This window comes from Drosophila subobscura, chromosome A (assembly GCF_008121235.1).
Source record: "Drosophila subobscura isolate 14011-0131.10 chromosome A, UCBerk_Dsub_1.0, whole genome shotgun sequence".
In the NCBI taxonomy this organism is placed as follows: domain Eukaryota; kingdom Metazoa; phylum Arthropoda; class Insecta; order Diptera; family Drosophilidae; genus Drosophila; species Drosophila subobscura.
The window spans coordinates 24,040,430-24,053,465 of NC_048530.1; the positions used below are offsets into that span (position 1 = coordinate 24,040,430).

Consider the following 13,036-nt stretch of genomic DNA (forward strand, 5'->3'; position numbering starts at 1 on the left):
AAAAAGGTCAACCACAAAAAAATATTTCCTCTACTTAATAATTTAAATCTATTTTATCAGCTGCTTTTAATAATTAACAATGATTTTGTCTTCTTCCAGCGAATCTTGATTGAAGCCCCTGGTGTTAATATATGCGATATCTTCTATTTCTAAGAGATTATTAGTAACTTGATTGATTCTTTTGCAAGTTTCAATCAACCTTGTCAAGCATGTCGATTGGGGACTGAATTTAACCATGAAGCTTTCCACGAAGCTTTAGACAACTATCGCGCGCCAACCTATCGTGCAGCTATCAAAATCAAATTAAAAAATATTCATTTAATTATTTATTGATTGTCGCCATAGCCACACTTAAGCTGCATCCTAAACTATAAAAAAAAAATGTGTTAAAAAAAAAGGCAAATACAAATATTGCAGAACTAGAACTAAGAAAATCACAAATGAGAAAGAAAACCCTCGGAAAAGGCATCCTTGGGCGCTCATTTTATTTTGGTTGCTTTCACGTTAAGATCAGTCTGTGGGGGGCTACCGTCCCGTTCCGGCTCTCTCGGCACTCGGCACTAGGCACTCATGGTCCGCATAGTCAGCGCCGCTCCTCACTGCTGCTCCCATCACCACCACCGATGAAATCGTCCCGTCCCTTGTGCTCGTACGTGTGATGGTGATGGATGTGCTCCTCCTCCTCCTCCTGCTCCTCCGTCTCCTGCACCGGCACTGACACTGGCACCGCGTGATGATGTTGGTGCTGGTGCGGCTGCTCATGATGTTCGTGGTGATCGTGATGATCGTGATGGTCGTGGTGATCGTGCTTCTCGTGGTGGTGCACCAGCTCCTTGGTCTGATGGATCTGAATGGGTCGATGATCCTCGTGAATCACTTTCTTCTCCTCCTTCAGAACGAGTGGCTTGTGATGGTGGTGCACGTGCTTCACCACCGTGTGGATGTGCTTCTCGATTTTCTTGTGGATTGGCACGTGTATCACGATCTTCTTCTTCTTCTGCTGACTGCTGCAAGTGTAAGGGGAGTGGGGGAGGTGAGATTTGAGAGCTGACAGGCAGTGCCGTGCCCATGGTGAAATGCCTAACAAGGTGACGTTATCCGCTATGGGAAAGGGTTGGAGTCCGAGCTATTGGTCCCGCAAGAGTATGACCTGTGGTAAGTAATTTCACCATGGCCGTGTCCCTTTTGTTCCTGTTTATATATTTACCCAGCATTCGTTTCCTGGACACACACAAAGAGAAGAACCATCGCTATCACGACAGCCAACCTCAGAAGCTGCAAAGTAGAAGAGAAGAGACAGAGAGTGCTGTAATCGTAATCCTTTCTGGCTGTTTTCTGGCTTACCACACTGCGTTTATCCATGCCGCTTGATTTCCGTTCCCAAGTCTCTAACTCTGACGACGATGTGCCCGCTGTGAAGGCTCCAAGTGCTCTGGTTGCTGGCCCCATGCAACTATTTAATTTATATATTAACCGACAGTCGGTTGGGGCTCGGTCTGGGGGCTGCGACTGTGGCTGGAATGTGGGGTTGGGTTGGTGGAATGCCCGGCGCCAGCTTGTTTTGCTTCCGTGCAATGCGCATGCGCACGCGTCGCCCAACCACCCAAAACCCACAATTTTCATTGTAGCTGCGGCTGTGCCTGTGTCATGGCTTGTGGGTGGATTCCCCCAAAGCGAATTGGCCGCACTCCGCCGACACCCTACCCTACACAAGCGATAGCAATCCTCCTCTGGGTATCTGCAAGCAGAAATATCAGATCAAATCAGTATCTGTGGATATGCAGCTATGCCCTCCCAGCAACGTCACGTCACAGGGCATGGGGTATTCGGTGGAGTTTGCTGTTTTTGTTTTTGTTTTGTCTTCTTTTTTTTTCCGCTGTTTCGTGCGAACTTCTTCTTCGCTCACGCAGACGGAAGGCACGGAGGCCTGCACTTGCACCTGCAAAAGCTGCGGCTCTGCGCTCAAACTCAGTCAACGGAAATAAGCGAATCTGAGCTGAGGTGCGGTATGTGTTTAATACCCACTTATTGTAGATATGTTGCATTGTGCAGGCCGCGTTAAGTACATGGGTGCTGGTGCTGGTGTTGTAGTACGACGTAACACACAGATCGCATGCATGTTGGGGCACAACCATTATGCAATCGTATTATGACGGTGTATTATTTAATGTAATTTAAGGTATTTCTTGTTTTGAAATGCGATCATTTTGCTAGAATTTGAATACTCATCGATATCACTTATCGATAGGGCCAGACGTTTTGTAGGCGCAACAAGAGAGAGAGAGAGAGAGAGATCCCAGAATGACGAAGAAGCAACAGCAGAGAGCAAAGAACAGTAAAAGAAGAAGCAACAGCAGCAGTAGAAGAAGGGGGAAGAGAACAGAAGAATAAGCTGCGAAACAACAACAAACACAACACAGCGACAACAGCGTCACCGCTGCTGGCGCACTCTGGATGAGTGTGTGCCCCCCAATCGGAATCGGAATTGGAATCGGAATCTTTCTGTCAGTATTCAAAAGTCGGGCAAGCAAGTTGGGGCGCAGCTGCACAAGCGACGACGGCCAGAAAAGCGAAAAGCAAACGTACAAAAGTAAATAGCGGGCAGCACCTACATATTTACATACACATGTGCACATGAGCATACAATACATACTTACGTACACACTGTCGGAGCGTATATTCCGTAAACCGTAAATTAGTTGTTGATTTGACAGTCGAGAAACGAGTGAAGAGAACCGCCAACCGCCAGCAGAAACCAAACAGCAATATTGTGTTTTTTTTTTATTATTATTACTATTTATTCATTGCTTTTAATTTTCTTATATTTTTTGTGTGTTCTTTTTGTATCAGTGAACGTGTCGCTGCCACTCGCTCAATGCGAGTTTGTTGTGTGTCAGTGTATTGGTGTTGTGATTAATAATTCGTGCGAAGAGATGAAAAAGAGCCAAAGAACAGAAGCACAATCAGAAGCGGATGAATATGCAATCATACAAATAAATGAGACAATTGAATAAACGTGAATGTAAAGAGGCAGCAGCGCGCCTCGTCTCCCTCTCCCTCTTCCCTTCCCGCTTTGTGTGTGTTTTTGTACACAATCCAAAGATTTGCCCTAAATATGCATACACGTGCATACATATGTGAATGTACATTAATTCGTGTAGCGGCTACTGTTGGAACATGTGTGTGTGCGCATGGGGGACGCACGCGTGCATTAATTTTACTGTTATTGTGCGTTCGCTCTCCGTGCAACGATCACCCAATCCAAATTCATCCCCCATGAAGTCATTTGTTGTCATTAATAAACGCAAAGCGGTGCCTGCGCCTGCCCCCTCCTGGTTTAGCGGCACTTGAAGAGCTTCCCTCCCTTCCCTTCCCACTGAGCGGTTCGCCTTGAGGCGAGTCGGATCATTTCACATCGGGCGGGGATCAGTGGCGTGACCCTCGATCGGATCAACCTGTTCCGCTGTCACCAGCGACGGTGGCCTGGCCTGGCCTATCGGTTGCAACAGTTTGTTGGCCATAAATGGTTATAGGCGAACAGCCCCAAGTCAATAAACCCCAGCCCACATATTGTTTTGCGGCTGTGGCTGTGTTCGTACATTTATGAATTTCGAGCTGCCAGCCGCCGAATGGCGAAAATCAATCGAACGCAAAATTCCATAAGTGGCAGCAGAGCATCACAAAGTATTTCCAGAAATAGTCCAACAACGATACAGTCCGTCCGTCCGTCCATACATATATTTAGATATTTACACATGGCATAGAGGCTCTAAAGATCCGGAACCAGAGCCAGCTAGCGGTGAAATTACTAACAAGCTGATGTCTTCACCACAGGGAACTCTCTTTCGGGGATCAATACTCCATCTCTTTCTAGAGCGTGAGCCATGCCTGAGCATGCTGAATAAGTTAGTGGTCCTCGCATATCGGACAACGTCACCTTGTTAGTAATTTCCCCATGCGCTGGAAAACGGTGGAAGAAGAGAGAGAGAGAGAGTGACCTGGCCACTGGCCTTCCTCCCCCACGGCATCAGCATAGTAGGAAATTGTATTTTCAATGTCTTCTTGGCTGGGATTTAACTTTCTGTTTCCCCGTCATTTTGCCACTTTTCATGGTAAATATATCAATGCCAATTATTTAAGTGGTCAGACAGACGCCCCAATAAGGGACTAAAGCACGCAAAGGGTGCGGACCAAGTTCGGGCTAATGCGTCACGTCACCAATAATACGGTTTGTCCAATCCGTATTGTATCTGTGTGTTGTGCTGTGCTGCAGTCTGGCCATCGATATCCCTCTGCCTTGGAATGAGCTCACAAGATGCGTCATCGTTCGAAAACCAAACAAACGGACAAAACGAACGAGCGAACGAACAGACCCCAAAACAGAACCACACCACACCACCGCCAAAAACAAATTTCACAGCGAAAAGGTTGGGATATTGTTGAGGAGGGGAATTAATTAGAATCCCCCTAACTGGATACTGGAATGTTTAGGGGGAATCTTGTTGCTGCTCGTCTGATTACGGATAAGTTTGGAATCCACACGGAGATAAGCGAAACCCTTACTTGGGATGTCTTGTCTTATCTTGTTCTTCGAAGAATTCTCTTGGCTGATTTCAATGTTTTTCTTACTTTGCAGCATACAAAAACAAACACAATAGCTGCCCCGTACCAACAAAAGAGATACACTGAGAGAGAGAGAGAGAAGGAAATACTTTTTGATATAAACAAACGAAGACCAAAGCCAAAATGCCCGTCTTTCACACAAAAACCATCGAAAGCATATTGGATCCTGTCGCCCAGCAGGTAAGATAACAAATAACCGAGAGTCGGGATGGGGTTCTGTTGAGGTTTAAAGTACAATTTCGCACACAATTAGCTATAACTATTGGCCAAATTGGCGCCCAAAAAGGTAACGTTTAATATGTACTAAACACACGTATGCCAGGCATAGATAGAACAACATTTCTCCATACTTTTAAAAGTAACAAAAAGTCGATCCATCGATTCATCCCTTACATCTCGTGTGTTTATATTTTTACCTGCCAACTCAGCCTGCATCTGCGTGGCATATGTTGGATCTTATGCTAAATATACCTGCACAAAAGTCAAACCCCACTCCCCACGCCAGTCTATGTGCCTTTCCCTCAGCAACATGCATGTGTGTATCTGTGTATTTATTTATGTATATTTCCATCAGGAGATGAAACAAACTTGAAAGATCAGCAACACAGCATCGTACACTGTCTCTGCATCTTGCAATACCCTTGGAGAGGGTATTTACATTTTGACCAGCCACTTGCCAAGTGCCTAAGAATGATAGATGCTGTATACCATCGCAAAGAATTAGCCATTGAAATATGTCCCAATGGAGCAGGCATAAAATAGCAGTACAAACCTTACACCAGTCAGTCGAATCGCCTCGAATGACAACAGACTTCAAGTCTCATCTGGACTAAAATATGAATTTCCATATTTTATGCAAATCGATCGATCTCGAAAGGGTGTTCATAGCTTCGACTACCGCCGCAGCAGCCGTTATTTCCCTTCTTGTTTTTCGTTGTTGTTGGGGCCGTTACTTAACGGTTCTAAAAATAAGTGAGGTGGAAATAATAAAATGTTGATCGGAGGCAGAGGCCAGCTAACCTGAGCCTGAGGACGGGCAGAATTTTAATTTAATAACGCCACAAATGAAAATTGGAAAAGCGAGCAAAAAGCAAAAGCAAAAGCAAAGCATAAGCAGAGAAAAACAAACCGGAGGAGCATGCGAAAGACGGATATTTGGCCGAGTTCCAAAAATAGCAGCATAAAATACGTTTAAAGAATCCAACAACAAAAGCAAAAGCAAAGCAGCAACAAAATAAAAACATTTACGACGAGCAAACCATGAAATCATAGCAAAATTTGGACACAGAGACGTCGCCAGAAGGGGCTGCGCCACAGCTGTGTGGCGAGGTGAGAAGAATTGGACAAAGGTGTAGGTGTAGGTGTAGGTGTAGGCACACACTCAATCATCGCCCAAAAAGTGGCTATCAAAATAGTAGCAGCATGCGTGACCCCCAAAAGACAAATGTAATCAAAACAGAATGCGGGATGATCAGTTTTAAGCTAAGCGTAGTGAAGTTTAAGCAACTTTTGGTAGAGTAACTTACAATCAGAATGTCTAAAAAATGGTTTAGGAACGTTAATTGCACTTCGTTTGTGGTAACTTTTATCAAATAAATGCATTAAAGGCTAGGCGAACGTTTGAAGTAAATTCATGAAATGCTTAAAACATTTTTGCAGTCAATTTGTTGCTAGTAGAAGTCTCTGAAAACTATACAAAAAGGAACGCCAACTACCTGTCCTACTATGTTGCCCGCCACTGTGTACCTGCCTGTGTGCATATCTGTGCCCGCCACTGTGTACCTGCCTGCGTGCATATCTGTGCCCGCCACTGTGTACCTGCCTGCGTGCATGTCTGTGGCTGTGGGTGTAGGTGTGGGTGTGGGTGTAGGTGTGGGCATATTGGCTTATGCCGCCACTACGGATGCGGATGAGTGAGGATTGTGGTCTGAAAACTGTGCCAAAAAAAGCAAACGCAGAGCATTAGTCATCATCCGCTGGGTGGTTGTTGGTTGGGTGGGTGGCAAACAAATGAATTAAAAATGATCATTCAGCACATCAATCAACACAACAGATTCGGGAACACATGTAAATATGTGTGTACGAATATGTGTGTACATAATTAGATGGAGAATGGGCAATGGAAGACTGCCAGACAGACACACAATTACTCAATTAATGAATTAGAGGGCCAGGCCGGTTGTGGAATAATTGCTTACAATTGTCGGAGCACCCAATGCAGAAGCAGAAACAGAAGCAGAAGGAAGGGTCTGTTCAGCCGTTAAGGCTGTGTAATCCCCCAGCAGCAAGCCTCCTCCTCCTCCTCCTAATCCCCTGTAATAGTTCCGATTAGTTGAGCCTAATGGAGAGATTACTTTGGCAGACAGACAATGCCCATGTCGTCGCGGAAACCGATGACGCGCCGCCGCTCGCCGGTGACCTTACAAATGCCGTTGCGGCACCATGTGGCAGGCCCACGCGTCGAATCTGTAGCCAAATGCTTGCCATAGTTTCATTTGTATCTCATTATCTCTGAATCTGTAAGTGAATGAGCCAATGACGCTGTTGAGTCGCTGACAAACCGAAGTGGAACGGCTGGCGCGCGGGGTGCCAACGATCAACGATCAGCCCGCACTCCAATATTTTGTTTACAGCCCAGCAGCTGATTGATCAATCAACAGTTTCGTTCCATGCCAGGCCCCATTCATGAGCAGGGCCCCTAGGGTACACAGAAACGGCAGCTCGCAGCCACCCGATCCGGAAGGGAATGGCCGATCGATCGACAGAGTCCCCCATCTCACATTATCGACTCTCAGCCTCTTTCGCTCTGCCTCTGATCAGTGATCAGTGATTTAGGTTCAGTTTTGAATTCATTTGATCTGCTGATCGCCTATCCATAGTGCCTGCATTCACGTGATAAATCAGCGTCTGAATAGTGGATGGCATCGTCCAAGAGCTTCAATAGAAACTAAATGACAATCTCCCTCATTTCCGGCAGACATCAAAGATAAATCTTCTTACTCAACTCTCTCTCTCTCTCTCTCTCTCTCTCTCTCTCTCTCTCTCTCTCTCTCTCTCGCTTAGGTATCCCGCTTGGTCATACTGCATGAGGAGGCCGAGGATGGCAATGCCATGCCCGATCTCAGTCGTCCGGTGCAGGTGGTGTCGGCGGCCGTGGCCAATCTGGTAAAGGTTGGACGGGAGACCATCAACAGCTCGGACGATAAGATATTGCGGCAGGACATGCCCTCGGCATTGCATCGCGTGGAGGGTGCCTCGCAGCTGCTGGAAGAGGCCTCGGACATGTTGCGGGCCGATCCCTACTCGGGGCCGGCGCGCAAGAAGCTGATTGAGGGAAGCCGCGGCATTCTGCAGGGCACCTCCTCGCTGCTGCTATGCTTCGACGAGAGCGAGGTGCGCAAGATCATTCAGGAGTGCAAGCGGGTGCTGGACTATCTGGCAGTGACCGAGGTGGTCAACACAATGGAGAACTTGGTGCAGTTCCTCAAGGATCTGTCGCCCTGCCTCAGCAAGGTGTCGCGCGAGGTGGGCGGCCGCGAGAAGGAGCTCACCCATCAAGTGCACAGCGAGATTCTGGTGCGCTGCCTCGAGCAGGTCAAGACCCTGGCCCCCATTCTCATCTGCAGCATGAAGGTCTACATCCACATTGTCGAGCAGCAGGGCAAGGGCGCCGAGGAGGCGGCCGAGAATCGCAACTACCTGGCCGGTCGCATGAGCGACGAGCTGCAGGAGATCATTCGCGTGCTGCAGCTGACCACCTACGACGAGGACACCAGCGAGCTGGACAATCTCACCGTCCTCAAGAAGCTCTCCAATGCCATCAGCAACAAGATGGAGCTGGCCAACGAGTGGCTCTCCAATCCCTATGCCCTGCGCGGCGGAGTCGGCGAGAAGGCGCTCCGCCAGGTGATCGACAATGCCAATGAGATCTCCGAACGCTGCCTGCCCCAGGACTCGTATCCCATTCGCAAGCTGGCCGACGAGATTACAGCCATGGCGAACGGTCTCTGTGAGCTGCGGCAGGAGGGCAAGGGCAGCTCCCCGCAGGCCGAGTCGCTGGCACGCGGCATCCGCGAACGTCTCGGCGAGCTGCAGGGCCTCGTCCATCAGGCCGTGCGTGGTGTGGACAAGGCTGGCGTGCAGCAGACAGCGCACACCATCCAGGGACGCTTGGAGCAGGCTGTGAAGTGGCTGCAGCATCCGGAGATCAATGACGGCGGCCTCGGGGAGCGGGCCATCAATCTCATTGTGGAGGAGGGCCGCAAGGTGGCCGAGGGCTGCCCTGGCCACCAGAAGGCCGAGATCATGCAGCTCTGCGACGAAGTGGAGCGCCTCAAGCGCCAGGCAGCCGGCTCCGGTCCAGCCGCCAAGCAGGCGGCCAAGCAGCTCACCCAAAAGCTCTACGAACTGAAGGCGGCCATCCAGAATGCGCTCGTCAATCGCATCGTGCAGGACTTCATGGACGTCAGCACACCGCTGAAGCAGTTCACGGAGGCGGTCATGCTGCCGGAGGGCACGCCGGGCCGTGAGCAAAACTTTAACCAGAAATCGAACAACCTGCAGGCGTTCAGTGATCGCGCCTCGAAGACCTCACGCATGGTGGCAGCGGGTGGTGCGTGCGGCAACAAGAAGATCGCCGAGATTCTGCTCTCGTCTGCCGCCCAGGTGGACTCGCTGACGCCGCAACTGATCAGCGCCGGTCGCATACGAATGAACTATCCGGCCAGCAAGGCGGCCGACGAGCATCTGCAGAATCTCAAGCAGCAGTATGCGGACACGGTGCTGCGCATGCGCACGCTCTGCGACCAGGCCACGGACCCAGCGGACTTCATTAAGACCTCCGAGGAGCACATGCAGGTGTACGCGAAGCTCTGCGAGGATGCCATTCATGCCCGCCAGCCCCAGAAGATGGTGGACAACACCTCGAACATTGCGCGGCTCATCAATCGCGTGCTGCTGGTGGCCAAGCAGGAGGCGGATAACTCCGAGGATCCCGTCTTCACGGAGCGACTCAATGCCGCCGCCAACAGGCTGGAGCGCTCGCTGCCCGCGATGGTGGGCGATGCCAAGCTGGTGGCCACCAACATAGCCGATCCGGCAGCAGCCGCTGCCTGGAAGAACTCCTTCCAGCGGCTGCTTGGGGATGTGCGCGAGGTGCGCGATGCCATTGCGCCGCCACAGCCGCCACCGTTGCCCACATCCCTGCCGCCACCCATTCCGGAACTGAGTGCTCTGCATCTGTCCAATCAGAGTGGTAAGTGGGACAGATTGAACCGCAGAATCGCTTTAATTTGATGCCCAAAATGTTTGCTAGCTGAACGTGCGCCGCCTCGTCCACCACTGCCCAGGGAAGGACTCGCACCAGTGCGGCCGCCGCCGCCAGAGACGGATGACGAGGATGAGGGCGTCTTCCGCACCATGCCGCACGCCAATCAGCCCATTCTGGTAAGCAAAGAGTTGCTGAAACACCCGAAGGACGGACATTTTTAAGTGATTCTCTTGTAGATTGCCGCCAGGGGCCTGCACCAGGAGGTGCGTCAGTGGTCGTCCAAGGATAACGAAATCATTGCAGCGGCCAAGCGCATGGCCATCCTGATGGCACGTCTCAGCGAGCTGGTGCTCTCGGATTCGCGGGGCAGCAAGCGTGAGCTGATAGCCACGGCCAAGAAGATCGCCGAAGCCTCCGAGGATGTGACGCGGCTGGCCAAGGAGCTGGCGCGCCAGTGCACGGACCGACGCATACGCACCAATCTGCTGCAGGTGTGCGAGCGCATCCCGACCATTGGCACGCAGCTGAAGATTCTCTCCACGGTGAAGGCAACCATGCTGGGAGCCCAGGGCTCCGACGAAGATCGCGAGGCCACCGAAATGTTGGTGGGCAATGCCCAAAATCTGATGCAAAGTGTAAGTCCAGCTTGGTGCTCGCTCTCTTAATCTGTTTGCCTGACTCTGACTCTGTTGTTTCGTGTTGCAGGTTAAGGAAACGGTGCGTGCCGCTGAGGGTGCCAGCATCAAGATTCGATCGGATCAGACCAGCAATCGGCTGCAATGGGTGCGTCGCCAGCCCTGGTATCAGTACTAGGCGACAGCTGTTCGGGTGCCGTTAGGTTCGGGTCTGCAGAGGAGCCGCACGAGCACGTGCCTTGTGTAACATACGAAAACTAAAAACTAAACTTAAAGATTTATACTTCGATATATTAAATGTTAATACCCCTCTCCCCCTCCCCCTAATATGTTTTCCCCCCTTCACCAAGCAACTATTTATTATGCGCTCGACTTCTGACTCCTGCCACCCCGCCGCTACCCCGCTGACCGCTCCTATTCTAATTTCTTTTCAATAATTGTAAAATTAATTATTAAGCGTGCAATAAATCAAACAAGCAAACAGAGCGTGATCATTGAGGGGGAACATGAATTTATGCACTACAGGGTGCTACGTCTTATCTTTTTCCATATTTCCCGTCTTTGTAGGCTACTAACAAAAGCATTTAGAACAATCACTCACCCACCAGACCAAGTCCTGTTATTTTTGCAAATTGTTTGTGTTCAACAACGTGAAAATGGCATTATCCTTAATGTCCTTGCACCCGAACTGGTCGCAAAGGATCCAGGACATTGTGACGATCACGAGGGGCGTGGCACATCCTGGACGGACTACAAATAAAGGAGAAAACAACAAAACAAATCTCTCCGGTTATTTTTGTCAAATTTTGACAGTCCCCTCTTTGCACAGTGGCGCACAGCACCAACGGCATAGGCAGCAGCAACTACAACTCCAGCCACAGCAGCCGCAGCAGCTGCAGCAGCAGCAGCAGCAGCAGGAACAGCAACAACTGCACCTGTCAAATGGCACAGAGATGGCGACGACTGCACCCACTGCCGACAGGCGACCGCGGCAGCGACGGCGTCGCCAACCTAGACAGCCCACAACTCACAACAACAACAGCAACAATAACTCAATTAGGCAGCAGCAGCAGCAGCACTTACAGCTGAGGCAGCCAGCACAACAACACCTCCAATCCCTAGTCCAGAAACTAAGACAGTCTCAGCAGGCCAGCCAACAGCCAATTCCCCCCCAGCAGCAACAACAACAGCAGAGACCCGCACAGTGTGATGGGGCTTGTGCTCAAAACCAGGCCGACAGCATGCTGAGAATTACACTCCTTGAGGCCAAAATTGGGGAACTTACCGCCAGGCTCACCTCGCTGGCACAACTACAGGCGCCCACGGCGACTAAAAATGAAAAATGAACAAACTAAAAATGGATACCATCACAGTCAATAATTTGAATTTAATTTAATATTTAATCACAATAATAGCCTTAAACTGGCACTTAATTCAAAACTTAACTCAACATATCACAGCTCCCCGGCCCTAGTTGGCGCCTTGGCAAAGGGATGAACGACAATTCTTTGCATCTGTAGCGAGAAATAAAAAAAAAAAATTCTATTAAATTAACATTTCAAAGAATTCTAATAATAAATATTAAAGTAACAATGTCAAACACATCAACAAACCAATAAAATACAAGGCATTAACTATAAACAAATAATACAAACCACAGCAACATAAAAACAAAATAAAATCCAAAGAGCCTCAAAAATAAATACTAAATACTAAACACCATTACGAAATACAGCTACACTAAAAGACCAACCCTCACAAAATCAAAATGCACAAACTGCACACCTACAAAGCACAACGCCAATCAAATTAAATGTGAATAAATGGAGACACGGAACCAAAAAAGGAAAAGAACAAGTATGGAAACTGAGCCATTAGACACAGGACCCAATTCCCAGACGCCAAGAGAGTGCGTACTGCGAGTCCTGGTCCAGGTCTTTTGTCGCCAAAGATATATGGAGTACATTCATGACCACTGGTTAATGAGGAGCCTTGCTGATAGAGGATACAAAGCGATCTACTGCAAAAATATTACGCCAAACTCCGACCCGAGAGACCCACTCCCACTAAAGATGTTCGAGGTGGTCTTATCGCCATTCCATAACTGCCTCCATTTCCGGGTCACCGAGTTGACTCAAATCGAGGGAAAAAGGGTCTCGATCAGCATCCACCGAGAGCCGCTTGTCCCGGACCAATGCCTCCGTTGCCAGAAGTACGGGCACACCAATGCCGACTGTGAAAGCCCATGTGTATGCATAAAGTGTGCTGCTTCACACAATACAAAAAAAGCTAAATATGGCGGGAAAAAAGCTGATTTGGCAACACTGAAACGAACTTCGTCTTGCTTATGTATTGGAGTCAAAGCACACGCACTTGCATACAGACGCAACAGTAGCTCGACACAGTTAAGAAATTCGGCAAGCAATGGTTGTCTCGCTCTAACTCGGAAAGGCGGCCACGCCGCGCTGAGGCCATTGTATGTGTGTGTGTGTGTGTGTGTGGACGCTGC

At 49.3% G+C, this 13,036-nt stretch overlaps 2 protein-coding genes across 3 annotated transcripts; one reads left to right on the plus strand and one right to left on the minus strand.

Moving 5' to 3' along the window:
- Nucleotides 1-350: 350 nt before the first annotated feature.
- On the minus strand, nucleotides 351-1,777 carry LOC117903462 (knob-associated histidine-rich protein). The gene is made up of 3 exons (XM_034815502.1): nucleotides 1,345-1,777; nucleotides 1,208-1,275; nucleotides 351-1,007 (listed from the first exon to the last, which is right to left on the minus strand). Exons 1-3 carry the CDS (start codon nucleotides 1,621-1,623, stop codon nucleotides 584-586), a joined length of 771 nt encoding a protein of 256 aa, XP_034671393.1. The 5' UTR covers nucleotides 1,624-1,777; the 3' UTR covers nucleotides 351-583.
- A 594-nt stretch (nucleotides 1,778-2,371) lies between these two features.
- On the plus strand, nucleotides 2,372-11,008 carry LOC117903461 (vinculin). Of its 2 annotated transcripts, none has more exons than XM_034815499.1 (6): nucleotides 2,372-2,590; nucleotides 4,637-4,803; nucleotides 7,687-9,877; nucleotides 9,938-10,068; nucleotides 10,129-10,527; nucleotides 10,598-11,008. In XM_034815499.1, exons 2-6 carry the CDS (start codon nucleotides 4,747-4,749, stop codon nucleotides 10,703-10,705), a joined length of 2,886 nt encoding a protein of 961 aa, XP_034671390.1. In that variant the 5' UTR covers nucleotides 2,372-2,590; nucleotides 4,637-4,746; the 3' UTR covers nucleotides 10,706-11,008. The 2 variants fall into 2 exon arrangements, with proteins under 2 accessions (XP_034671390.1, XP_034671392.1); XM_034815501.1 differs by lacking the exon at nucleotides 2,372-2,590 and adding an exon at nucleotides 4,877-4,909 and having other exon boundaries at nucleotides 4,680-4,803.
- The last annotated feature ends 2,028 nt before the right edge of the window (nucleotides 11,009-13,036 follow it).